Source organism: Chironomus tepperi, unplaced genomic scaffold, assembly GCF_022539635.2.
Source record: "Chironomus tepperi strain 1889 unplaced genomic scaffold, CSIRO-AGI_Ctep_v1 contig_170, whole genome shotgun sequence".
Lineage (NCBI taxonomy): Eukaryota > Metazoa > Arthropoda > Insecta > Diptera > Chironomidae > Chironomus > Chironomus tepperi.
Window position 1 is genome coordinate 954,694 of NW_027226292.1, and position 27,544 is coordinate 982,237.

General features: G+C 30.5%; 1 protein-coding gene across 1 annotated transcript; it reads left to right on the forward strand.

Annotated features, from left to right (window-relative positions):
- Window positions 1-39: 39 nt before the first annotated feature.
- On the forward strand, window positions 40-27,336 carry LOC139088778 (limbic system-associated membrane protein-like). Its single transcript, XM_070638062.1, has 12 exons — window positions 40-615; window positions 1,469-2,756; window positions 10,235-10,312; window positions 15,743-15,883; window positions 17,432-17,566; window positions 17,631-17,821; window positions 18,337-18,481; window positions 22,500-22,597; window positions 23,265-23,386; window positions 23,779-23,959; window positions 24,039-24,209; window positions 26,419-27,336. Exons 3-12 carry the CDS (start codon window positions 10,258-10,260, stop codon window positions 26,584-26,586), a joined length of 1,407 nt encoding a protein of 468 aa, XP_070494163.1. The 5' UTR covers window positions 40-615; window positions 1,469-2,756; window positions 10,235-10,257; the 3' UTR covers window positions 26,587-27,336.
- The last annotated feature ends 208 nt before the right edge of the window (window positions 27,337-27,544 follow it).

Genomic DNA, 27,544 nt, shown 5'->3' on the forward strand with positions numbered 1-27,544 from the left:
AATTTTCTTCAGTCATTTCTTGTCGCTTTAAAAGTGAAAATGTCGAGACACAATTTTCGTTCGAGCGCGATACCTCGAAAACTTCATTTACTTAATTGTCATAATCATTGATTTCCTGGATTATAATTCTTCTCTTCTTCTTATCACCTAAAAGAAAATATATCATAATTTATCAAATATTATATGGTGTGGAACGTCATGCAAAAATAACATTATATCCAAACAAACAAAGGAACTGTGAGAAGAAGTAGAGAAAAAAAATTAAAGTGATACGTGCGTATGTCGTGAATAAAAAACATTTTCTTCCTTTTGCTTCTTTTTCTCACGTTATATTCGCCTTTAAAGGCCTCATTTCATGCTGAAAAATTTCAAAAAAGAAGAAATAAATAAGAATAAAAAGAAAGAAGAGAAAAAAGGCATTTCCGTACATACATTTATGTTTCATTGAGTGAAAAGAAAAAAGATACATTTACAGCCATAATATTTATTCAAGGTTATTTGCTTATCGGCTTAAATGAAAAATGGCTTGTTTATAGATAAATAAAGAGTGCTTGACTCGCTTTTCACCCTCTAAACATTTCATTCTGTGGTTACATTTGCAGTAAACATTTTAATGTAAGTGTAAAGAAATTTCTGTTTTTCCCCGGCAGTCATTGGAAAGTTACGGTGTTGAAAATAATTTGCTTAATTAGCGCATATTTTACTCAATCCTTGTGAAGAAATTGTTTAAATTTTTCATCATATTAAAGCTAATTTGATAATGTTTCTAACCAAAATGATAAATGATTCAAGTTTCATACATGAAGAATGTAATGACAAATTCGTAAAACATTAATTAATTCCTTTCCCTTCATTAATGAGCCTATATATCAATTTCATTTCGAAAGAAAATGAAATTTTTAATTATGTTGATAGGTTTTTCTTGTAATTAGAGGAAGAAGAGTTTGGAAATTTCTTTAAAAATTATTAAACATTTAAATAATAATTGTGAGTTGAAGTAGATTTGTGGCGCAGTGGTTTAATACTTCGAAACATAATTGTTGTGACGCCGGCAAAGTTATGGATTTGTTAATTGGTACGGAAACTTATCGGGTTAAGTTTTTGAGTTCTGGAACATTTCAAGTATACAGTCTTTAAACTCTCATTTCTCAGTTTCTAAGTTTTATTGAAACTTTCCCGAGTCGTACACAATTAAGATGTGGCTTTGGTGTTAATGAAATAGATTTAGCAGAAGTTCCTTCATGAATTCTTAAATATATGAGATGTTTATTTTTCCGAGTTCAAAAACAAACTGAACTTTTGTATGAAAAAGGGGTTTCAACTATGCACAATCTATATTTTTCAAATCACAAATGAACGTTAAATCATAAATAGCTTAAGATTAACTCAATGCATAAGAAAAAGAGATAAAATTTAATGATTCTGATGAGAAAATATGCGCTAATAATGAAAATCCAATTGTGAATAGCGAAGTGAAAACAAACAACATTTAAACTGTGTCAACTCTTGTGGAAGAACAACGAATATAAAAAAAAAGTAAAATAGATGTGAAAGGCAGGAAAGAAGAAAGGAAGGGAAAAGAAGTGGAAGCGAGAACGGAAAATTAATTTACGGGAAAAAGTGTAATTATTTACTCTTTGTGTGTATCATAAGAACCCACCAACGACATTGGTAAAGAGTAGCAAGGAAAAGGACGAGAGCAAGCAACAAAAACTCTTCGAAAAGAAATTTTTCTCTTACTCCTTCTGCTAACAATTTTTTTCATCATAAGTTTCTCCTTCGTACCCTTCAGCCTACTCGATTTGGGTTGAAACAACAAGGGAACAAAAATATTATAAACAGCATAACATACCTAAGAAGAAACATACATTTATGATAAGCGAAGCGAGACCTCATCTCATAGTTTTGTGGGAGAAAAATGCCATTAAAACCACATCAAATATAATAATTTATAGCACATTTGCCTTTTTCTGTTGTATTTTGGCAGAGTAAGAAAAAAAAGAATAACGGAAAAATTTAATGTGGCAGAAAGGAAGTGTATCGAGAGGCAAGAAACAAAAATCTTTTTATGTGTTTGATTCCGCTATAGTGCTACAAATGTACTTTATACTTTAATAGATCTATTATTATATACATGAGCAAATTAAGGAAGAAAAGGAGAGAAAAAGAATACAGTGAAAGTACGATTGTATACATACATACTAATTGAGGCGTATAGGAAGCCTTAATGCGAGGAAAATTGTGATTAGTCTGCAAGAAAATTATAATATACATAATAAACAAATTATTATTATAATAATACACATATAAATACGTAAATAAGGAGAAATTGAGTTGTAGAACAAAACATTAAGTGCTGAAAGCATATAGACATTTAGTTTGTTTAAAAAAGAACCGGTGAAAGAACAATATTCTGTTAATTAACGCTTTTAAATGGCAATTTTCATGTTACCAGATCGTATTTTATGAATAAAACGCTTTTTCACATTCTCTTCTGCATGTCTATATCGTTAGTGTTGCTTTTCATGTGGTGCTAAGTGAAAAATTAAAATCTCATTGTTTGAGCAACTTGATACACAATATTTACGAAATATGAAATTCTCGAACAATTACTATAGTGGATATTTGTGAATGACCGTTCTAAATTTTCTAAATAATTCTCTAAGAGACCAGGAACTCTGTAAATAGAAATAGAGAATTTAATCGTACACAACAAACATTTCATTTCATTAACGATAGTTCTCATTTGACTGTTGGTAAGTATTATTATGCGATAGCTACAATATGATTAAGAATCTGTCTCTACCCGACCGGCACATATTAAAATATTGTCACCACTTCGACGAGGCAGCAACATATTTGCTTTTGGCATCAAATTTTAGTTTTTTACGCAAATGACGAGACATCAAGGTTTAATACTTAAAACTAGCTTAGAACTAAATAGTAGCCAATTGATACACATTTTGCCTAAGGTTCTGAGTAAACAGCTGTCTCGACATCGCGGTGACAACATTTAAATAAATGACAATCGGGCTAGTCGGACCAAAATAAATCAGATGCAACATTCGTTTCAAAATAACGCTATGATGCCTTAATATATCAAAGTCACTTGAAAGTGTAATTTTAGTTAGTTTAAAGACGAATTTCGAATCACGATTTATAGTTGGTTCTCACAACATTCCATCAAATAAAAGCTTTCATTTTAGTTTATTTTTAAAAGAATTAAAGCACTTACACATCATGTTGCCATTTTTTCAACATTTCGAATTATAATTTAAAAAAAAGTCCTGAAAAAGTAGTTAATTTACATTTAAAAACACCATATTTAAAAACAATTTGAATATTTAATTTTTCTCTGCTTAGATATATAAAGCCACTGATCATTAAATTTATAATTATAAAATTAATTAATATTGTTCAATTCATCATTTGAACTATAAACAAAATAGAGGAAAGAAAAAAACTTGAATTCAATTACTATAATTCATCGAATTTACGTCGTTTCCAAGCTATTACCGTTGAATAATATTAATAAGTCATTAATAATGGAAAATGTTAATAACTTGGAAATAATTGAAAAACCAATGAATAATTATTGGGCAAATGAAAACATTTACATAATCCACCATATCATATCGTTATTTAAATGCGATAACTTTCATAGTATTCACCTATTTTCTAGTTTATGATAACTTTTAGACGTCGCCGCGATGTAAATAAAAACAATTAATTTTAAGTTGATTATTTTATAACGTCCATTTGAGATTAGAATAATATTTAAATTTAGTTGGAAACCCCTTTTCGTATAAAATGTTCAGTCTGTTTTTGAACTCTGACATCTCTTGAAATATTAAACTACATTTGCCACAATTACAAAAGCTAATGCGCTAATAAGAGCTGAAACTCTACCATGAGAAACAGCACTATCAAGTTTGAAATCTATAAAAACAAGAATTTAGCAAAAATTTCAATTTTTGAACTATGAAAAAAACCTAATAAAATTAAGGAATTTAAAATATGTTGCAAACAATTCAAATGAAAATTCAAAACTGTTCCAGTTTTATAGAAAAATAATCATGAATGCATCAAGCTTTTTTATGTTCATCAAGTTCATGAAGAGATCCTCATAGAACAAAACTTCAATAATGAAAATTCTTTCATTCTAAGAGGATGCTTTTAGAATTCAACCCTATTAAGCATTCATGCAAATATTATGCAAAATTAAACTCTCTGTTATGAAAAACTAGATCTAGTTCTCTTTTTTGATATGCTTGAATATGAATGTGAATGTGGTTTTTCAAAAAACTAGAGATAAAAATGTTTTTTTTTTTCCTACTCAAAAATGTATAATGAAACAATTATTTAAGGATGAATATATCTTCTGTATAAAAAGCATAAAATAACAAACTCATTTCAAGTTCATTTCTCATAGATATTTTGTACTTATGTTGACCTATTGCTCAATAAAAGTTCTTCTTTAATTTCCGTTTTCCAAATTTCCTTCGTCATTTTCTTTCTGAACTGTTAATTAGACGATGACCTTTTTCTTCGAGCAACCATTTAAGGAGACATGTTGAATGTAGAGAAAAATGTAAATAAATTTATGTAGGCATAGACATTTAAGTAAAGTACTTTTGAATTTGTGCTGTAGTTCAAAACAACGATAAGAGCTGTGCAATGAGAACTGGGTAGAGAAAGAAGTTTTAAGAATGCTTTGTCCCACGCTCCCTAACAACCCCCTGTAGCTTTGTGGTATAAGATCGTAGGACGTGAGCACGAGTCCCACACGCGCTATGTTGTGGGGAAGTATAGTTTTTCCTAGAAGAAAAATAGTAAGGTTCCGAAAAGTTAGTAATTGAATTCAAAATGTACAATTTTAACAATTCAAGTATGACTGATTCCTTTCAAACCCTTTAAATCAGTCTTGACTTGAATGATTCATCGTACTATACAATTTGATTGATTGACTTTTTAGCCAACAAAATTGAATTCAACACATTTTTTCAAAACTTGTATTAGTACTAAAAGAAGGCAGTAAAAAACATAGACATCAGTTTTTGTTTCATGTCGCAAATTTACATATGCAAAAAAACGTCCGGATTTTAGTTTATTTTATAAGGAAGCCATCACTACCGTTTTGAAAATAAATGAAAAACAAGAAATGATATGGTGTGTAAAAGGCGACGAGAAATTATGCAGAACTTGTGCAAAAAGGTTAAGTTTGAAGGTTTAGCTTTCATTGAGTCTCGAAGAAACAACCATCATATGAACGTAAATATAGAGGGTGGAATGAGTGAATAAATAGATGTGAAACGATAAAAAGCTAAACATAGTGAGAAAGGAACTAACTAAAGTCATCTTCACCGTCTTTATGTTCCTTTTAAAGTTATGTGTATAAAGATATCCATGTACGTGTATTCAACATTATCATCAAATGGAATGACAGAGAAAAAAGGATAGAAAGGTTGATGAAAATGTTTTGTTTAATTTATTATGAGATTAAGGGGTTGCCAGGGGAAAATAGATTAACATTAATTAAAATCTAAACTTATGTTTGTGATGATGGCGGTAACAATGGGAAGAAAGAGTAGCAGTAACAATAATATGAAGTCGAGGCAATCTCAAAGTTTACAGGACGAATAGGTGTGAATAGTTTTATGATGAATTATCTAAGAACTTTCACATCCATAATGTTGAAATGTTTAAGCATTTTGGAATGTATATATACAGGAAATCTCCGCTTATCATTTTAGTTGATTCTCCTATTCTTATTTTATTTCCCTCCAGCATTCATGTCAGTTATTCTCTTTCTTTCTTCACTTCATCATGAATGGATAAAAGCGTCATGAATTATAATCTTCTTGTGTCCTATTTTATTCCAAATGTTCCCAATTCGGATTACGTCTTCCTCGTTCATTTTTTGTATGTAATGTCTCACAGCATGACGTGGATACATGAAGAGTTTATGAAAAAATTACATTGATGTGGCAGTTGTATACTAAAATTTGAGAAGATTAATTTTACTCTTCCTTGACTCAGTTTGACTAAATCAAAAAAACAACAAGGATATGTAAAATTCTCAATGTGAAATTTTTGAAATTAGATTTATTACCAGCCATTGATCAAAATTTAACTTGACCTAAATTCATGTCGAGTTCATCTTGATCATTATGAATGATAATCAAATTAATGTATTGCTGTTAGAAAGAAAAAGCTATGCATTAAAAATGTTTCTTATAAGATCCAACATCAAACAAAGTGACAGTACAAAGTTCCTAGAATTTTCATTCCAGAACAGCACAAGCCACTGAATTTGATTTTTCGCCGTTAAAATTGACTGAAAACAGTGACCACGTGCTGTCAAGACAACCTCACGTCTTGCAGTTACGTAGCATCGTCAGAAATGCATTACACAATGAAATGATCAAGCATAGATATTGAATACCAAGTAGTGTAAGAAGTTCTATTGAGAATAAATTCTCTAAGGCACTTCGTCATCTCAATCGATATTATTTCTCTATCAAAATGTATATAACCTAGAACTATATGTCTATATACATATTTACCATATCTCTTTCTCATTTGTCGACCTAATAATAATTGAAATTTGTGCAACAACACCATATGAAGATAGTAGTTCATTTAAAGAATTTCTCTTTGGCACTAAGCTACAAATGTATGAGCACCATACAAATTTATATGATGAGAAGAGCTTAAAGGAAAATATATCTCTCTCATCGTCTACGCATCATGCATGTTTTTCAGAGCTAAAATGCAGAAAAAAAAATTCTCCTGCCGTATGTCTATTCATATCCTAGTATCATATTATGATATGGCAGAAAATCATTTAAAAAGTGTCGTATATGAAAATTAAACAAGCATTAAACCTCCCTTCTGAATGAAAAGAATAAGATTGGCAAAATCCAGAAAAACATGTCTAAAAGTCACGGATGTAGTGTAAATGCAGCGCATTCCTCAATTGTCCTTGTTAATTTTTGAAATAATTTCCACCTCCTTTAATGGAAGGTACACGTGTTTTACATCAAATATATTGAAAACATCAAATTTTATGATTTTTATTTTGAAGAGTCTACTTAGCACTGGCACTTGACAAAGCAATAAACTTAGTTCCATGAAAATATGCTTATAAAAGAAGGATGATTTTTTATAAGAAAGATTTTTTTCATCGTGAAAAATAAAAAAAAATTGGATGTGAGTCAGAGGGGGGATTTTATAAAAATATATTATACGTGATACGTTTTCTGTGCTTTTGTGCCTTCATACATGATAGATAATTTCTAGAATGAGCTTGTGTATACATCAGAATTGTGATTATTTAATACGCTTTTTTGTTAAGCAAATTTTTTTTTGTTTATTTTTCCACCATTGCTTCTCAAATTTCAAAAACAGCTTAAGGCATAAAAATGTGCTTGTATCCATGTATGAGGTTTTTTGAATTTTCGCTTCTTAAAGTACATGCTTAGGCGAATATAATTATGTTTTTTTGCTATCTTGTAATTTACCCGAATAGCACAAGTCGTTTAATCGATCCAATAAAAACAATCAATCCAATTTAATAATCATAAAAACTGATAGACATCGTATCTTTGGCAAAATGGATACAAAGCATGCAAAATTATGTAATTTCTTGCTCTCAGCTTACTTTGCTCTATTGAGCACGATCATAGTCTGCTAGGAAAGATCCCGATAGTTTCCGATCTTCCGTTAATTTTTTTTTTTTTTGATAGAAGTCAGTTCTTTGATTGTTAAGGGTCCTGCCTCTGATTTCCATCAACGAAAATGTTGTTTTCTAAGCCATTCACTTAACGATAATTTCATAATGTCCCAGTCATAATGAACGAACATGTTAGAGACAAACATATCGAAGGTTGTTATGGCTAGTTGATCTGCTGTCTCATTTCCTACAGTACCGTTATGTACGATGATAATTTATTGAAAATCTTATTATCATGGTTGGATAGCTTTCAGGTAACTTCAAGAAATCAATTCTACTCTCTAAGAACATATAGTTAGCTCTTCCATGTCAGAGTTCTTAGATTAAATTAAAATTTATCATTAAAAGTTTTAAATTAAAACTAAATCCAAACTAACCTTTTTTATAAATTATAGAAAGATGAAAGAATTTCTCTTCAATCTTATTAGTAAAGCGGAAAATCAAATTAAAACTCAATGGAATTATAACGAAATGCCATTTTACTGAAATTTTATGTACACAAAAAGCAACGGATTAAAACTTTTTTTTTTGAGTTATCTCTACAATGATAGAAGCTCATACTGTAATATCTTTACATTCGAAAGAAATTTGCATAGCTTTTAGAGTCCAGATCCCTTTCAAAAAGTTTTAAATCTCAATAAAATTTTAATTGGCATTTTATGATGAATAAGTAGAAGAGGAAGAGAAAATATTCTCGCTTAATTGAAAAAAAAAGAAATGGAAGAAGTTGTCTAGGGTGATGAGTTGTTCATCATCAGTTATAAAAAAGCCCTTCCAATGAGTTTTGCATTTAAACGAATATGATTATTATTCATCAGAAACGAGCACTTCAATAATTTATAAATTGAAAATCATTTGTGACTTTCGTATTGGTTCGAAGATTTTTTCTTCTTGTTCATTCATCAATATTAATTATAAATGGTGCTGCTGATTATAAATGTTTATAATGATGATGATGATGATGATGGAAAAAAAGGTCAAAGAGAAAATTTATATTCTCAGAGATAAAAAAGAGGAGAATTTCATTTCAATGCTTTGAATATTTATAGAGTTCAAAATTAAGCATTATTGTATGATTTCAACTAATTAGGATTCGATGAGATATGCTGATGAGAATGTTAATGAATTCATTTTTTTTCTTTCTTTTACTGGATGCAAATTTTTTTCCAATGATGTTGGATGGGTGATATTCTCGCATACATATATATTTAAATAAATTGATAAAATTAAAATATACTTTAAATTAAATAAATCAGGGCTAGGGCTTTACACCTACTCATAGCTACTCAGTTTTTACGAGTGACCAACATAATAATGTACATTTTGTCAAATATCTGGAACCTAGTGGAACTAAAATCGAAATATTACTAATTCTTGAAATTCTTGACCAATTTTGAAACTAGAGTTAGGGTCTAGAAGTAATCAAAGCTTATTTGATTGATCAGTTCCAACCACTTGAGCAAGACTTATTTTCTGATTGAAACAGACTGTTATCGTGGCCAAGGTTTTCCGGTTTTCATACTTTCAAAAATGCTAATTAAAAATTAAACTCCTAAACCTTCATTTATAGTAGAATTTGAATCACACCTGAACAGCACAACGTATTTGCAAATGGGAAACTTACGTTATCATGTTGACGGTTAGCAAAAGACAATACCGTGACATCTGATTGCGTTGTACTGCTAGGAACAATTTTAATGAGATTTATGTCTGTAGTTTATGAATGGACATTGTATAAAATCAACAAGTGAGAAAAATTCACTTACTGAGTTTTGAACCTATGATCGTTTTTCTTGACACAGCAATTAAGTACCGAAACATGTAGCTAGTAATTCAAGAATCCACTTCAAAATTCCTAAGGAATTATTAATTGTAGAAATTTTAAATCAGACGAGTAAAACAAACATTAAAACTTAATTAAATTGCTGAGAACAGAATATAAGTCTGCATGACTGCATTCAATAAGGAGCTTTGGAAGTGTTTTTACATTCATTCCTTAACCAACAAGAATGTTCACTTTCAACTAAAATGATGAAAATGTTTTTAAGGCAAATGGAAAGATTAGCAAAAATTTTAATTAGTTTTACTTGCTTTCTCCTAAGTACCTGCTCCTTTTGGTATTAGTCAGAGATGTACTTATTGCTTTAAAACTTAACTTTACGTTCCACACTAATTCCGTTAACATTTCAACAGACACATCATCCATTATAATCAACAAATTTCTGTTCATGACGTTGAAACTCATTTGCTTAATTTCTCATCTTTTCTGTCTAAGCTTTAAGATTAATATTATTATTGTCATTATTATTATTATTATTATCATCATCCTCATCACTGCTAGATGAGATGAAAAAGTAAAATTAAATAATAAGAAGTAGATGCGTGCTTATGTAATGAAATATTACTTAAATAGAAATTTTAAAAGCTATGGAATATGTGCTATATCATGTCTAAAAATTTGTCTACTCTGCTAACAAAAAAATTTATTTTTATTTTCAGCAAATAAACTTGACAACTGTAAAATGAATTTTCTTCGCGACTATTTTATTTTCCTCCTGCTCTGCATTGAGAAATATGGTGAGTTATTTCATGCATACATTTGCTTAAGCATTTTTATACTTACACAAATATATATATAAGACATACATTTTCACGATTGTTTGTTCACCGAAAGAAACAAGAAGAGAAAAGAGCGGTCGGTATTTGAATAAATCCTTAAATTTCATCTATATTTGCATAAAAGCGCCATTTCGGGTTAAAAGGCTCTCTCACTCTCTACACTTATACAAATGGGCTCAGCAGCAACCGAGTATTGTGTATTTAGAGGAAATATAAAATAAAAACTAAAAGCGTGAGGCAACTCACAATGATTTATGTCCAAAAATTTTTCACTTTCATTCAAAATAAAAACTGAAAACTTCAGTCAGTATTAAAGTACAAAGAATGAATTTAAAGGGGAGCAACGAGCGTAAAAAAGCGATCAGAAAAAGGAAAATGGAAAACTTTCACTTTATTTTATTCACTGTGATTAAATTCGCCAGATACAAATTTGAACGTCATTCTATAACACACAAAAGTATTTTAATTTAATACTTGGCGCTTATCTTTTTGTTTTCATCTTTCCAGAATTGTTTTTTATTTTATTTTTACGTCTTCTTCCTTCTCCTGTTCATTTTTTTAGCATAAATTTTTATTTCCCATTTTCACCTAATGTGAATTGAATAATTCTCATTTTGTCTACATTTAAATGTGTAAAGCTCTCATTCTAATTTGATTTTCATTAAAAATATATTACACATTAATAGGATTTTGATATTTAAATAATTTAACTCGCAATAGCTCATTTTCATTTATTTTATTCTGGGAAATTTCAATTTTTGAATAATTTTCGATAGAATTTATTTTAAATTTTAGAAAAATAATCGCACAGCTATTTTGTAAATTGTTTGAATTCTAGAAATGTGAGATCCAGTAAGGTTCTAGGTACGATATTGTATAGGTACACCACTCTTACGGTATAATGATACACCTGGTATGACAAAACGGCATTCCTATACCGTCCCAATGATATACCAGTGTCGAACCAAAGGTACACCGGTGATACAATGTAGTGGTGTAATATTGATACACAAATGGTACATTACAGGTGCACCGGTGGTACAGAAAAATAGTTCGGGATTGGTAGACCTAAGAAGAGATATACATAGAGGGATAATAAAATCATGACATACAAAATCCAAGTCGTAAGTTATCTTATGGATTGTTAGAAAACTCCAGACTGTCCATTCTAATTTTGCATGTATGCTCCATGTATGTACAACAACTCTGAGAAGAAATGCGCTTTCAAATTAATTTGCAGCGTTAAATTCTTCTTTTTATGAAGCTTTCATTGCGTTCACTCCTCGACATTATATTCTGTGTATATAATTTTCTTTTATGTTACCCGAGGAAATTCCATAATTTGTTCTCATCTCTCTTATTTTCTCCTGTCTCTGCGTTTCTTTAAAGAAGAGAAAAAAAGACGGCATGTGTATAAATACAAGAGGGATGTGAGAGAGATGTTTAATCAAGGATGGGGGACAAATAGAGAAGAAGATATGCCTGGGAAAATAGATTTTGAAATGAAATCCACGAATTTTTCGTAGAGCGCATCGAATTTTTTATATTTCTAAGTAGGTATAGATGCGGGACATTGAAGTAAGAATCCAAAATTAATTTTTTATCTGACGCACTTCTGCCTTATCCTCATCTTTCTTTCTCTTATTATTACTATGCTCCCTACTTGCCTTTACGCACTTTTCTTATTTGATAATATAATTCTTCTTTCATATTCTTGTTCTTGTTGTTGTATCGTACGGGACTTGATATTTTTTATTTCTTCAAGTTCTTTTTATATCTTACTTTACTTGCTGGTCGTTATTCGTTCGTATATCTCCCCATCGCGAGCATTAGGAAACTTTTAATTGTCTTTGAAAAAATCTCGTCCTTAAGAGAGTAGCAAGCAAAAAATCGGACATAAAAATCAAGTTCTTTTCATCTCAAAAGCTGAAAAAAAGAGAGAAAAATTTGCCTTAAAAAAATTAGAAATGTAAATGAATTGTTGCTGATAAGGCATATATTTTAAATATTTTCTACTGATTAACTGACAGAGTGGAAAAAAGTTTTACTCCAAATTTCCGCATTCTTAATTGTTACGAACAAGAAAGAGGCACAAAGAATAAAATTATCTTTTTAATGCATTCTGCGGCATATTTCCTCACAGAAAAGAATTATTTATACAATACAATTTGCATTTTATCTTTTTTGGCACTTTGAGTTCCTCTTTGAGTCTCTTTTTTCGTTGTGGATTTTAATTATAATAGTTTTCTATTCAGCATCAGTTGCGCTTCTTTTTATTACTTTTCATTTCTTCCTTCCTTCTTTCATCCTTTTTTGGTTAGAAAATTTAAATTTTCTGCCAGTAACCATGATAAGAAGCTCATTATATTTCCAAAGTAATGTAAGAATGGATTTTATTGTTCTCATGGGAATTACTTTTGAAATTTTCGTTTCAGTCTCACCCTTCCGAATATTCACTGATGCCGAAAATTTCAATGCTACTAAATTAATTTGATTTTCTTTATATTATTCATAAAATATGTTTCTTCTTACTTTCGGTATTTTTTTGGAATTTTTGAGTAGGGGTCTTTTGTAAATTATGTCTATCAAGAGTATGAGTATGGAATGTATCAAGAGTGAATGTGTCCGCATTCATTGAGTTTAAGCTTTCGATTCCATGTGTACCTAACGTTGGCGCAGAAAGCACACGGTTTAAACATTGCCGAAAATCTGGGTCCAGTGCAACTTGACCCTGACATGATATCGGATTTCATCGAATATGGTCTTTGACAAAAGTCACTCTAGCCAGAGACCGGTAATTTTGTACACCACTTTTCTGCATCATGTAGCTTTTGGAGCTCCTGGTTCCGTCTCACTCGTGGATTAAATCGCAGCAAACTTGTGCTTCTCTCCCAGCAATTACATTTGCTCTTGAGTTTTTCTAAAGTGTAAGCCCTTTTCAACCGTATTTTATCTATATATGATGTATTGAAGACCTGCTTTTTGCATAAACTTCTTATTTGAAGGCCACATATTCTTGATATAAATATAAATACAAATATTAATCATAAAACATGCTAAAATGAGTTTGTCTATGAACGAAGTCAGTCAATTATGATTCGTCTAATGAAATATTAATAATTGAAATTTTCAGTATGAAGAAGCCATTCATGAGATGAAATAGCATTATGTTCTCAGATTTATAATTTATATCCCACAATATTGTCATTTTTTTCCATTCTTAATTCTTAAGATGAATTTATTGATTTTTCATTAAATATTCTATTTTCTCAAATTATCAATGAAAATAATGTATTATTGGAAGTCATACAATAACAATTATTATATACTAGAACATGAAAGGAAGCTTAGAAGAAATGAAAGTCTACTGATAGCTTATAAATAAAATTCTTTTATCCGGCATACATACGTACGTATATATACATATGATGAATAAAAGAGAGAAAAAAAAATCATGAAGAAGGTAATCTTTTGTAATTGCTCTTTTCATAGTGAATAGAATAATAAAATAAAGGAAGAATAGAAAGATATTTACGAGTCCGGAAAATTACAGTATCAGAAGAGCAAACAATAGAAGGCAATAGCAAAACACATAATTATTTTTTGAGTATAATTCAATTTCAATCAAAAATCATTTAAGGCATCAGTATGTGTGCAATATATGTTGTGAATAGTATGTAAGGTCCTTCAGTGTATAACAAAAGGCAAGAGAGTATTAAGGAAAATAAGAAAAGAAGGCAATTACTGGCTAACAAAAAATACCAAGAAACAAGAAAAAGGATATAACAAAAGAAAAAAGAAATTACGGTGACTATGCGTAATGTTTTTGATAACTTCAAGCTCTTCTACCTCTCTTTCATTGAAATTTTTATTGTGATGATGATGTGAATACACAACGTCCATTAAAGCGAACCATTCATATCCACCTTAACGCTTCAATGTTGTAAAAAAGCGAGAAACTGAATGTAATTTTTCCAGCTCTTTTTTGTGAGCTATTTTTTGATATTTTCTTCCATCATACAATAGAGATAGCCTAAAGGCTTTCATTCATGAGATGGATATCTGAAATTTTTTATTTTGTTTCTGTACAAAAGCGCCTGTGGTACAAGCAAAGGAAACAAAATGATCAACGAAAAATGAGCCAATTTTATTATTCGTACAAGAAAGTTTTGGCATTTTGAATGACATGGGCGGATTATGGAATTGAAATAATAAAACTCTTGGTCTGATATTTTTATTAAAGTATTTCAATTTTTTTGTCACTTAAATGAAATTCTTGCGGAAAGACTTCTTTTTTCTTTTAAAGCTTCAGACGAAATTTTTTAAAAATTTATTAACATTTCCGGCATAAGTCTGAACAATTTTCTGGAAGTTGTACATATAAAAGAATCTTTTAAATAAGGGATGATGAGTGATGAGACATAATGTTAATATCGGAATTGCTTATATAGTTTGTAACTATTTGTTGTGTCTGAGCAGAGTTCAATGAGGGTTATCAAGCCATATAATGTAACCAGAATAGACAACTAGACATAACGTTTAATTAGTAACTAGACCTGTCATAAATCCTCCGTTGGTGTACATATTATCCAGTTAATAAGTCCTACGGACGACTCATGAGTCATGACATCGAACAGGTTAAGTCGACCGTAGGTCAAGTTATCACTTTGTCATTTCTGGAAGGCAAAACTAAGTATAAATACTGCCAGTAAAGGGCAACGGTTCATGGCATTTTCAAACATTTTGGCGGTTTAAAATACCGATGCACAGGTTGCCCACCACTGGTCTAGATAAAGGGAATTCCCAGCCAAAGATAAACACTATTACCTTGGTAAGTCAAAAGCTACCATGATAAAGCTAGAGAGCTTTCTAAAAGCATCTGACAAATCTGTTCATGACATTACACGCATTATAAAAGTTGAACGTAATCGCTTTAAATAAGTCATTTAATTATGAAAACAAAAAACATATTATCAGGAATTATAAATCAGTATAGAAATCACAAATATAGTTCCACAAATACCGCAGAAATAATATTGATTTGCGTTAATAATTATCGCAAATTGTAATTGATTTAGATCTAATAAATTAAAAAAAATTGTTCAATAAAATGAAAATTAATATAATTATTAATAATCATAACATAAATAAAATTTGAATACAGCTATTGTTTTCTTTATTTGATTCATATTTATATTCATATTCATATCTCTCGTATTTTCTGTGGGGGAAATCTAGTGACTTTATAGTTTAATTCAATTTTTTGGTGAACGACAATCACGATAGATAATTATTAATCCGATTTTATAGATTGAAAATTTAATTTTATCTCTAATAACCACACATGGCTATATGAATGTATGTATGTTTCTTTCATTAATATAACAGGATTATGTCAGAGCAATAATGGCGGAATGTATACATCTAGTGATATTCCCACACCGGCACCCAAATTTATAACAAAAGGACACTTATATAAGGCTGTTATTGGTGATACAATCATTTTACCATGCAAAGTAAAGGATTTAGGTGAGACATAAGCTATTGTGGATTATTTTTATACAAAAATTACTCTTATCTCTTTGTGCACTTGCCAATTTGCATCTATTGAATCGTACAATGTTAATTCGTTATTATTTGTATGGAATCTATAATCCTTTAATCGCATTTTCAAAGAGAAAGCTTTTTTAATCGTCCACAGCGCTCTTTTCATGTTACATTTTTGTGCTATGCTAGTCAAAAATAGAATAAGAACCTTTGAGAGATTTGTCTCGTCCGAAATAAAATGAAATAAAGCAACACAATGACCTTTTCCCAGTATATAACTGGAGATGATCTACATTCAGCAGAATAGAATGAAATAAAAAAAAAGTTGAAAAATTCTCGTGAGCCATGACGCAAATTACTGACAATGAAAAAAAAAGAGAAGACAATCAGTGGCACATTTCGATAGCGATGGAAACAAAAACATCACAAATTGCCATCCTAATTGCTTTTGCCGAATGAAATGCCTGTAAATCATGAAGCTTGACATTTGATGTTCAATTGAGTTTTTTTGTATGCTTAACATTAAAAAATTTCATTTTGGTTGAATCTTGGAAACTTTACATAAATTGGCAGTTAATTTATTCTGACTGTGTTAAAATAAGATTGGCAATAAAATAGCAAATTTCAGACTAAGAAAATTTAAAACTTGATTGACACGAATGAAGATTAATCTTTAAATAAATGATAACAACTCAGTGATTCTCGCTGAAAGTTTTCAACTGTATTAAGCTTTGCGGTACATAAAATATATTTAAATGCAGTTCCGAAATAAAATGTCATGAATTCCAAAAAAGAAATATAAACTTTATTGCTCATAAAAATCCAGAACCTCCTTTGTACAATTTCATAAAATCCTTCTTTTTTAAATGGAAGCAATAAATTTTCTTTTATCTGTAAATTAATTATTTTTTATTTATTAATGTCATTAATAATCGGCGCATAAATGTCTCCCCGAGCTACACAAATCAAAATGGCTTCGTCACGTAATCTCTTATGTTTGGAAGTCATATGAATGTCAAGCGGCTTTCATTTGGTGAATCCCTAAAAGGTCCGTCGGTTAGCTTTCTTCATTTGTGTCCCTCGAACTCATATGATCTAACTTATTGCTTCCCCAATCGGCACAAATTATTCATTATATCCAAATGGCTACAATATGGCGTCCAAGTGGAAAATCTCACGTTAACTGCCATTAAACCTGCCACTTACATGTCATGTGGTCTTGATCAACTCCAATGAAAGACGTGTGTCGATCGGCTTTGACTGATATTTTAAACGAAATGTCAAATTTCAATTTAATCAGAATGTTCAACATGACTTTCAAGTCATTACAAATAATTCAATTTGAACTTTGCTTTAAATATCTTTAACAATTTTCAAAATCTTCAAACTGAATCTCCATTGGATTTCTTTAGTAACTAAGATACATTAAAGACAATTACAATATCTGTTTAGTCAGCCCAGTGGACATTTGACTACTAAGAATCTCTAAGAATAAATACAAAACGTTAACATTTCCAATGTAATTTGCAGGTTCGTATATACTTTTATGGCGTAGGGGCACGTCTGTTCTCACGGCTGCAAATCTAATGGTGACAAGAGACACACGATTCAAATTAGTTGATGGCTATAATCTGCAAATCGCAAATGTGAGAATTCAAGACGCAGGTACATTTATTTTTAATTAGCTAATTAATTTTAAATCTAAGCAATTAATTTATATTGTATGTAGGCGACTATGTCTGTCAAATAGGTGATAGTGAAGAAGCAAAAGATCAAGTGCATACAGTTGAAATATTAGTGCCGCCATCGGTACGTCCAGTTCCACAGAATGGACAAATAACTGCACGCAAAGGCAGTTCTGTAACATTAGAATGTAAAGCAAGCGGTAATCCCGTCCCAAATATTTATTTTTATAAAAAGGTAAGAATTTTTTTTTATCAATAGCATGCGAACTGCATAAAGTAGTTTATAGCTCCCCTTATTAATCTTATCGTTACATCTTATATGACGAAATTCAATTATAAATGGCAAGAGGGAAGAAAAATATTTATGAAGCATGCAAAGGCGGTAAAAAATTCAAGTTTCAAATTCAATTTTCCTCATTTTTTGCCATTAAAATTAACAATGTTAGCGACATGAAAATTATAGACCTTTTGTAATATTTAGTTAGATTTATGGTCTGCCATTATCGTATGATGAAAGGGGATGAAAAAAATAAAGAAGAATTATAAAAAATGACACGCTAGCAGTTTTGCATTTACTTGAAACGTGACAGGAACGTACTCGCATGCATTTACTTTTTATTATTCATAAACTTTAATGTTGCGTACCCAACCCACTTTCCAAAGGAAAAAAAAATTGTGAAATTGCTATTATATGAACTTACTTACTTACTTATATGAGAGAATAACAATGTTTCCATTCAACTTTTATAGAATTCACATTCACAATATCATCTAAGTGAAGGTTCAACATTAACACTTGAACGAGTCGATCGAAATCATGCTGGTATATATCAATGTATGGCTGATAATTCAGTACGGGAGCCTGCTTATTCGGATATTGAACTAACAGTTTTGTGTAAGTACAAAAAGAGGCCCATGGGTGTAATTTACATATATCTCACTCTCCAACCACTACCACCTCCTCATTTTAACTTTTTTTTTTGCTTCATTCGTTCATGTCTCCAAGTCTTTTAAATTCCATAGAAAAAACTAATAAAAATATAAAGGAAAGAAAAAACGTAAATGTACTTTTTTATGCTTTTGTTATATCGAATCGATTCGTGCACATTCATACACATTTATATTTCCATTTTTACCCTATGTGCTCCAAGTTGCTTTCTCTTCAAATATGAATCACAAAATACAAAAGAAATGAAAGGAAAAAAGAGGAAAATGAATTCCGGGTTAGAGATTGTGTATATGAACGTGTGTTCCTCCGATGACGAAAGTAAATTCAAGTTTCGGTCATTGTTATGCATACTTATATGCAATATACCTGGACTGCACATCATGTTTGCTAAGGCACAGCTACGTCGTCGTATTTACAGTTAGACTCGAAGTTGAACTGAAGGCAGCGTGACGAAATCCATCCCAAATAAGCATAGAGCGTGCTCACAAAAGTTTGCCTTAAATATACTAAACGAGCATGTTCGTGAACATTGTGCTCATCTAACTTTGCTCTTGGCCTTTTGGGACATTTTTACGTCGAAAAACACAGTTTACCGCATTGTATCGTTCGGATGGATTTTCCAACTTCTTAAATTTCCATCATCAGCTATTTATATACTTTTATAAAAAGAAAGAAGAATTTTCCGAACGACGTGGTTAACAGATTGATTATGTCGTTGGTGACACGTGAAGAATTTTAAAAGAACGAATCAGTTAAGCCAAAATTGGAAATGATAATCCAAAAGCCAATTGTAACATTCCGAATCGGGTTACTTCTATTTATTTCTTGATTTCCATTCCTTTCTTTTGAAACTAGATTGAATGATAAAAAAAAACTATGTGCTCATGAAGGAAACGGCACACTCCATTTCAGACTTAATATTTTTTATTTTCTTTGTTTTTGTGGATAAATGTTTGCTGATTTGAGCTACATTTTGTCTATGGTAATAAATATCGTCAACAAGCAATCTTAATCGTCTACTTTAGGATGTCGGTTTTTTTATTTTGTCTGTTGTCGGCAACAGCGTTTGGCGTGGTTTTCATTATGATTTTCACATACATTTTTAAATCAAATTCAAACAGCTAGGGAAACTTTCTGTTTTTATAATGAAAGTTTTCAGCCTTAACTCTTAATTAAAATAAATTAGCATTTTTTTCGAATAATGTGATTTTAATTTGCTCAAAGTAATTCAGATAAGATTAAATTAAGGCTTATACAATTCATATGAAATGCGCTAACATCAGGCTTTGTATGTTGAGATTTTTCACATACTTTTTTCCTTTACATTCACTGTTTGTTTCCACCTCTAAAAAAACAACGGCAGAAATTGTTGACAATAAAAAGTGCATTACAGCGAATGTCACGAAACGACATAGCATTAACTTTTACATGCTTAACATCATATGACAAACTTTTTACTTTTCTCCTTTTGAAATATGCATGAATGGGAAGCTTCCTTCAAATGTGCTCGCAATAAATGTATAGTATGAGAATGGAAATAAAATTCCTTAAAGTAAACATTTCTGGTTTGTTGAGGAACAACAAGAACTATCTTCTACTACTATGTTGACATTTTTATTTCCTTTTTAAATATGCTTAATAAGTTTAATTGCATATATTGTGTTTCATGCATTTACATAATTGTATGTATATAATAGCAAATTGAATGATGTGGATGCATATAGTAAATAAATCATTGCACTGTTTCTCATTAAAGTTTGTCAAAGAAAATGAAGCAAGTCAATAATAAGGTAGAGAATTTAATTACTCTACTATCTTTGTGAACTTAATTTAGATTTTGGTAAATGCATTAATAATGAGATGTATTCCTTTATCATGATGTGATGAATTTTTGAGCACTAACTGAAGCTTTTTACCCAGAGGTCGAAGTTGGTGAAGCGAAGTCGATGTCACTTCACTTCACTTCGCTAAAATTTCAATCGGTTTCAAGTCAGCTCGAGTGAACACGAAAAAAACGTGTTCACTTTAACCGAGAAACCGAATCCGTTTTTCGTGTTCACTTTAGTCGAGGCGGAACCGAATTGATTTTTTCGTGTTCACTTTAGTCGATGCGAAACCGAATTGATTTTTTTGACTTCACAGGTCGAAAGAGTCGATTCAAGTGAAGTGAAGTGAGTCGAGTCGACTCGACTTCACTTCATTTCATAAAAAAATATTTTACCATAGAAAGTCATTTCTGATTGCGTTTGTGAAGTATATAATTTCATACAAAATTTTATCAAAAATCCTTTTTTTGCTCATTTTTGTAATGTAAAAAATTTATATTGTAAAAAAACTTAAAAATATCTATTGAACAATTATGATTTTATGTGAAACTACATGCAGCAGGACTATAGATTGCAGTCAAACCTTAGTTTCTTCATTATTTATCAAAAATGAGTAAAAAAGTATTTTTGACAAAATTTTGTATGAAATTATATACTTCACAAACGCAATCAGAAATGACTTTCTATGGTAAAATATTTTTTTCTATGAAATGAAGTGAAGTCGAGTCGACTCGACTTCACATATCGACTCGGTTTCGAGTCGACTAAAGTGAAGTCAAAAAAATCAATTCGGTTTCGCATCGACTAAAGTGAACACGAAAAAATCATTTCGGTTCCGCATCGACTAAAGTGAACACGAAAAAATCATTTCGGTTTCGCATCGACTAAAGTGAACACGAAAAAACGGATTCGGTTTCGCCTCGGTTAAAGTGAACACGTTTTTTTCGTGTTCACTCGAGCTGACTTGAAACCGATTGAAATTTTAGCGAAGTGAAGTGAACTTTTCGCAACGACTTCGACCTCTGTTTTTACCTTTAATTGATGATATCAGAATGAATCATAAAGGAATGTAGGTTATAAAAAATAAAGCAGGTCAAAGATCATGAATCCTTTCCTTCCTAATTTCCCAGAATGACTACAAAAGTTCACTTTTCACCTTCAACAGCCATTATTTTCCTAGGATCACCCATTAAGAACCTCCAATCATTCATACCTTCATTCCCGATCGACACATATGCAAAAGACTCCGCAACGGAGCATTTAAGACTTTGCTGAACCTCATTTATTAGCATTATATAGAATCCGCCTATTCGTGGAATCCAAATCCAAGTCCTTTGCAAAGTGATAGCCTACTTCATTTAATTCGCTCGGGATTCATACTATCCCATTGTAAATAGATAAGTTTTTGATATCTTCACTAAGTAATTCTGATAACTTAAGCACATCCAATGCTCCCATATTTTGTAAAGCATTAATAATGATGATTCATCATCAGAATGATTAAGCAAATAGCATTATGCCCGCACATTGCTTAACATTATAACCTCTTCCTACTCAATCATACTTTTTCCTACACTTTTATTCACATGGAAAGGAAAAAAAAAGTTGATTTTTACATCATTAGCGGCGCAAAATTAAGAGCTTTATGGAGTATACGTGGTTGAAGAGGCTTAAATTACTTTTTTCGCTTCGTCTTACACACAAAATTAATGAGTTAAAGCGCGTAATAAGATTTTAATTGCCGCAAAATTGTGAAATATATGACGATGCTAAATAAGGCTCATGCCTTTATAGCAACATCATCACCACTTGAGCTTCTTTATTTTCGTGGTTTTCACATCTACATATAATAATATGTAAAAGAAGAAAAAGTTTTTTTTCGTGTCTTAATTATAATTTTAAAAGCAAATTTTTTATATTATTATGATGGAAGTCTTATTCTTTTTCATAAAATGAAGGGTTGTCTTGTACCACACATCATATTCATTCAATGCTAGTAGAACATAATCTCCTTTTATAATGATTAAAAAGTTAGACATGAATATATTTAAACGCAATTTGACGATTTACCTTTTTCTTCTTTTAATTACGTGGTTTTATTTCTTTTTTCTTACTTTTTTTTATTATGCCGATAACAGCACCACCAGAAATAATTGCAGAAAAAACGTGGATACATGCAGCAGAGGATTGCGATATTCAATTAGTGTGTACACTGCATGGTGATATTAATTCAGAGGTAGGATTTTTTTTTTATAAATTCATTAAAAAAGATTACGTGTGTAATGATTTAATTTTTCATACACCTACGTTCTTTATAAAATGATAAAGTACTGATAATATGAACGTAGGTGTGGAAATGAGACTCGTCGTTGGATTAAACCCGCTGAAAAATTTAAAATTCAAATATCCGTTAAGTGAAAAGTAATAAAGTGTATTTAATATTGATAATTGAAATTCTGTGAAGTTTTTAGCAATATTTTGAGCTTACTAATCAAGTTTCGCTAAGTAGCTAATAACAAGCAGCATAAAAGAGTCTCGAGAGTTGAATTTACTTTAAAATTTATGTAACGTTTAAATCAATTTCAAATATTTTCATCTGTCGAAAAATGTTTAAATTAATTAAAAAAATATTTAACGGCATATTTCAAAAATTAACGGTGATCGTTCTCATGTCCACACCTAGATATGATTAAGTTATCAAATTACAATATTGTATAATCATATTATCTTATTTTGAGAAGTTAATTTATTTATTGTTGCTCACGATACAAACTTAAATTGATACAGCTGGATACAGCAATTAAAACAATTTTATATTTTTTTGTGTGAAATCTACAGCCAAAAAGTGTGTCTGGCATTCATTTACATTTTATGTTGATTTGTTTGAATTCCTTTTTTTCCAGATGATGTGGTATTTAAATTCATTCTTACTTGATCCAACTGATAGAAGGTCTATGTACTCGAAAGGAGATAAATACATTCTGAACATCACGAACTTCCAGCAGAGTGATTTTGGTAACTATAGGTGAGAATCCCTTTGAATTGCAAATTATGTCAAAAAAGGAAAATTTCAATTTCCGAGCATGGATGTTTTTTATTTAATTATAAGTTGAAGGTCGCTGAAGCATTTTCATACCTTTTTCATACTCAGAAAGTTATGTTAACTACAAGAAACAAAGCCAAATTCCATTGAATTCACGAATTGTTGAATGATTTAATTACGAATGTCTCTTAAAATTTGAATAATTTGATCAATTGACCTGAAGCGTGATGCTGAAATTTTTTATCATCAATTCCATTAATCAACAATTCAACAGAGCCATTTTAACAACGCTTTACTGTAGGCTATTAATCATGCTAATTTATATCTTTTTTCCTTGTTCTCCCATTGCTGTTGTGTCTGTTCATTTCAACCAGTTGTGTTGCCGATAATTCATTGGGACGCACGAAAAAATATATTGAGGTGTCTGGACGACCTGGCCCAGCTGAATTTCTTTCGCCAACATATAGTGGCCATTTAGATCGTTATAATCTTACATTTAAGATTGAATCAATTCCCGTCCTTGAGGAAATCAAACTTCTCTATCGAAAATTAATGGTAATTGAGAATCGAATTCATTTTTCTTCATTCATTATATCATCTTAATGCTCAACATTTTCTATTTCCTTGTCTACAGATGAATGAGACATATCAACATCCTGGGAAATGGCATGATCAGATATTACATCCATCGGTACAACGATATGATTCAAGAACGTTCATCATGTCATATATCATAATTGCATTAGAACATAATTCCGTTTATGAAGTAATGGTGCAAGCAAAAAATGTATACGGATGGAATGAGGTAAGAAACCATCAAATCTGCTTGAATATTAATGTGTGATATTTTGACTAGAAATTAAAAACCAAATTATTTTGAAATAATGACACAGAATTTAACATTGAATGAAAGTCACAGCACAAAAAAAAATCAGAAATTTACAGCCTTAATCATTTCCACCCATGCTTTTCTTATATCATATGACAATATATATATTACGCCTTTTACAACGAAGCTGTGTGGAGGGTAAAGTAGATGAAATTGTATTAACAAGCTTGAAATGCATACATAGCTCAAAAAGGTAAATGTCATAAAAATGCTTTAGGAGCCATAAATGTTTTCACCTGTGTCAAAACCTTCTTATTGATTAAAATATATTCCCAAGCTCCTGTCATTTTACCATTAATATGTGGAAAATTCATATAACATTTTGAAAAAAAAAAACGAGGTGATTGCGCCGAAACATTCATATATGGCGCAAATCAGATTGGGGAAGAAGACGAAGAAGAAATTCAAGGCGACGTTACATAAAACAATAAATTACACGAAAATTTACAAACAATAAACTTAATTAAATTTTCAAAATTGAGCAATATATCATTGCGATGTAAATTATGCATGTTCTCTTTAAAAAAAAAAAGTTTATCGGCAGCAGAATAAAAATATCACATTTTGCAATTTTATTCCCGAAAATCATTTTCCTACACTCTTATTCCTCATTCTCTTCGCATTTTCATTATATTCCATCGTAAATATTATTGCAAACAATTACTTTGTAAAATAAATTTTTGTTTTCTTCGGTTTTCTCCCGACCTACACAATTTATTCATGGCAGCCAAATGGTTGCCAAATTACGTCCAAGTGGGATATTTCATGTTAACCATCATAAAAATTGCCACATGATGAGCACATTTGGTTGCCATGAAAAACGTGTGTCGATCGGGTCTTCTTACTCACTCTCACCCACTTATGCTCTAACCCTGTAAGAGATAATTTCATTCATTTTTCATGATGTGTCTGAAACCATTTCTCAATGGGAATAATGCAACGATAATAATATAGCACAAAAAAATAGCATAATCACATCCATGAGAATCATATAAAATATTTATTTCAGAATGTAGTGGTTGTTCTGTGGTGTAACTTTTTAAAGGCAATGGTTGCTACCCATGAAAAGAAAGTTTATGAAAATTATTCAATTATCCTGTTTTACATTTTCGGATCATTCGTATTTTATATATGATAAGTTTGTTGATGGTCATGTATGTGTTTATGTTATTTCATCTCTCCTCTTTTTTTTTAGCAAACTAATTTAGCATAAAAGCATTTTCGATGCATAAGAGATAGCTTACGTGCTGTGGCTAGCTGTATAATTTTTGAAACTTTTTATCCGAATGGACTTACCTAAAAATACAAAACTTTCTGATAGAACGAAAAGTTAATAAAATAATTTTGAATAAATTTCTCCAAATTGGTCAGTCTTAAACTGATTTTATCATTGATACTGCACAGTATCTGGTTCGTATTCGGTATTTTTAATTCAATTGTAAAAATGTTTATTAACTTAAAATTATAATTTACCCACTCTATCGTTGTTATTTTTCTGGATGACCCAAATAATGAAGGCTCCACCGCAGACACCAGGCTACCCAGAGTACCTAACGAAGTCAGCTTTCATTTTGTGTTGATAAATCCTAATAGCAAAAGTTAGTTAAGTCAATTTCCAATGCCAAGTGCAACACTATCTCTATCAACAGCTTCTTTCCAAGTTTCTTTGTTCGTCCACGAACTCTTTTACTATCTATATTTGAAAACCTTACTTAAAGGAGATTTCACAGCGTTTCCTTCCAAGGTTTGACCATTCAAAATTGTTGAAATTTAATTTCATATCTCAAAAATAAGCCCGACACGATTTAATCCCTCAAATTGCTATCTTCGAAAATATTAAAAATGTGGTTACGATATATCAAGACCCCAATTTATTTAGGTCAATTAGCGAAGCGATTTTCATCATCATTTGTCAAAAATTATTTTCATCTCATCAACATAAATGTCACTTCACCTCTCTCATTTGATGAAAAATTGTTAAATTGAATGCGAAATTTTTTCAGTCAAATAAGCATATATGTATATGTATCAGCAAAATATCACACAGTTACTCATATGCAAACCCATATCCACTCTACATCCATTGACATAATCCGATAATTTAATTTTCTTCATCATTTAACAGGTGAGCGACATACACCAATTTTACACGAGAAGTTATGAAATCAGTATGGAGGATCTGGAATATGTAATGAGCTCTATATCGTTAGCAACGAGAACAGCATCATATGGCGATAAATTTTTGATTATCCTAAACGTTCTCATGGTCGTATGCCTCATGATGAAGAGGTGACCGTATTCATCACGATAATCAGTAAATTTACCATGCGAAAATTTCTCATGAAGGATGAGAAGTTTTTAGTTTTCATCTAATAAGTATGAATGAGAAATGTTTACATAAAGGGAAGAAAAAGATGAAAGTAAATCCGATTGAAATGAAAAACATTTATAACATAAAACTGTAAATGATAAGATGAACATTTCCCTTCTTTGACTGAATAAAAGCAGCAATGGAAATGGATAATTATATTGAAATGAGAATCCAATTGCTGCATTTTTTATGAAAATATATCAATATTAAATAGTATAAGGATTAGAATCACTGTAAGTCGTAATAATAATGAAATTAAATAGAATAAAGCAGATTAAATACCTACAACTGTTAAAAAACATTAAATGTATGTGGAAAGTTACTTTAATTATTTCAAAGCAATTGTTAAAAAATTTTATTTTTAATTCATTATGAAAGGAATTGAAATTTAATTCGAATTGAACTGATTCACTATGTTGATATTGATGGTTATAAGCTGATTACATTTTTCATTGAAAAAAATGAACATAATTGGAATTCAATCTTGTACTAAACCTATCCCATAAAGTCTTTTGATTGAACATTTGGTTCGCAGAATATGTATTTGAGTTTTGATACTTTTAATGTCTCGCTGATAAATTTACTGTAGGTACTAACAAGGAGCAGAGATTAACGAAGCTTAAACTATAATTTCCAAGTCTATACAAATTTAAGTTAAGTCATGCACAATACAAAACTACAACTGCAGTTTTGATTAAACCCCGAGTAGCACAATGCGGCGATTCAGATTTTTCGCTGTAAAAGTTGATCGAAATCAACTGTCACAGAACCTTCAGTTCAACATTGCATTTCTATCCTTACCATCACAAAGTGTTCGCTAGAGCACCGTCGTACCAACGATAAGACGTAAAGTTGTCCTTAAGGCACCATGTCAGCTAAT

Excerpts from the sequence above, each read along its gene's own strand:
- LOC139088778 (XM_070638062.1), top strand. The coding sequence starts at position 10,258 with ATGAATTTTCTTCGCGACTATTTTATTTTCCTCCTGCTCTGCATTGAG. Across the intron at positions 22,598-23,264 it reads ATGGTGATATTAATTCAGAG|ATGATGTGGTATTTAAATTC; the intron begins GTAGGATTTTTT and ends CTTTTTTTCCAG. Across the intron at positions 23,960-24,038 it reads TTCTCTATCGAAAATTAATG|ATGAATGAGACATATCAACA; the intron begins GTAATTGAGAAT and ends CCTTGTCTACAG.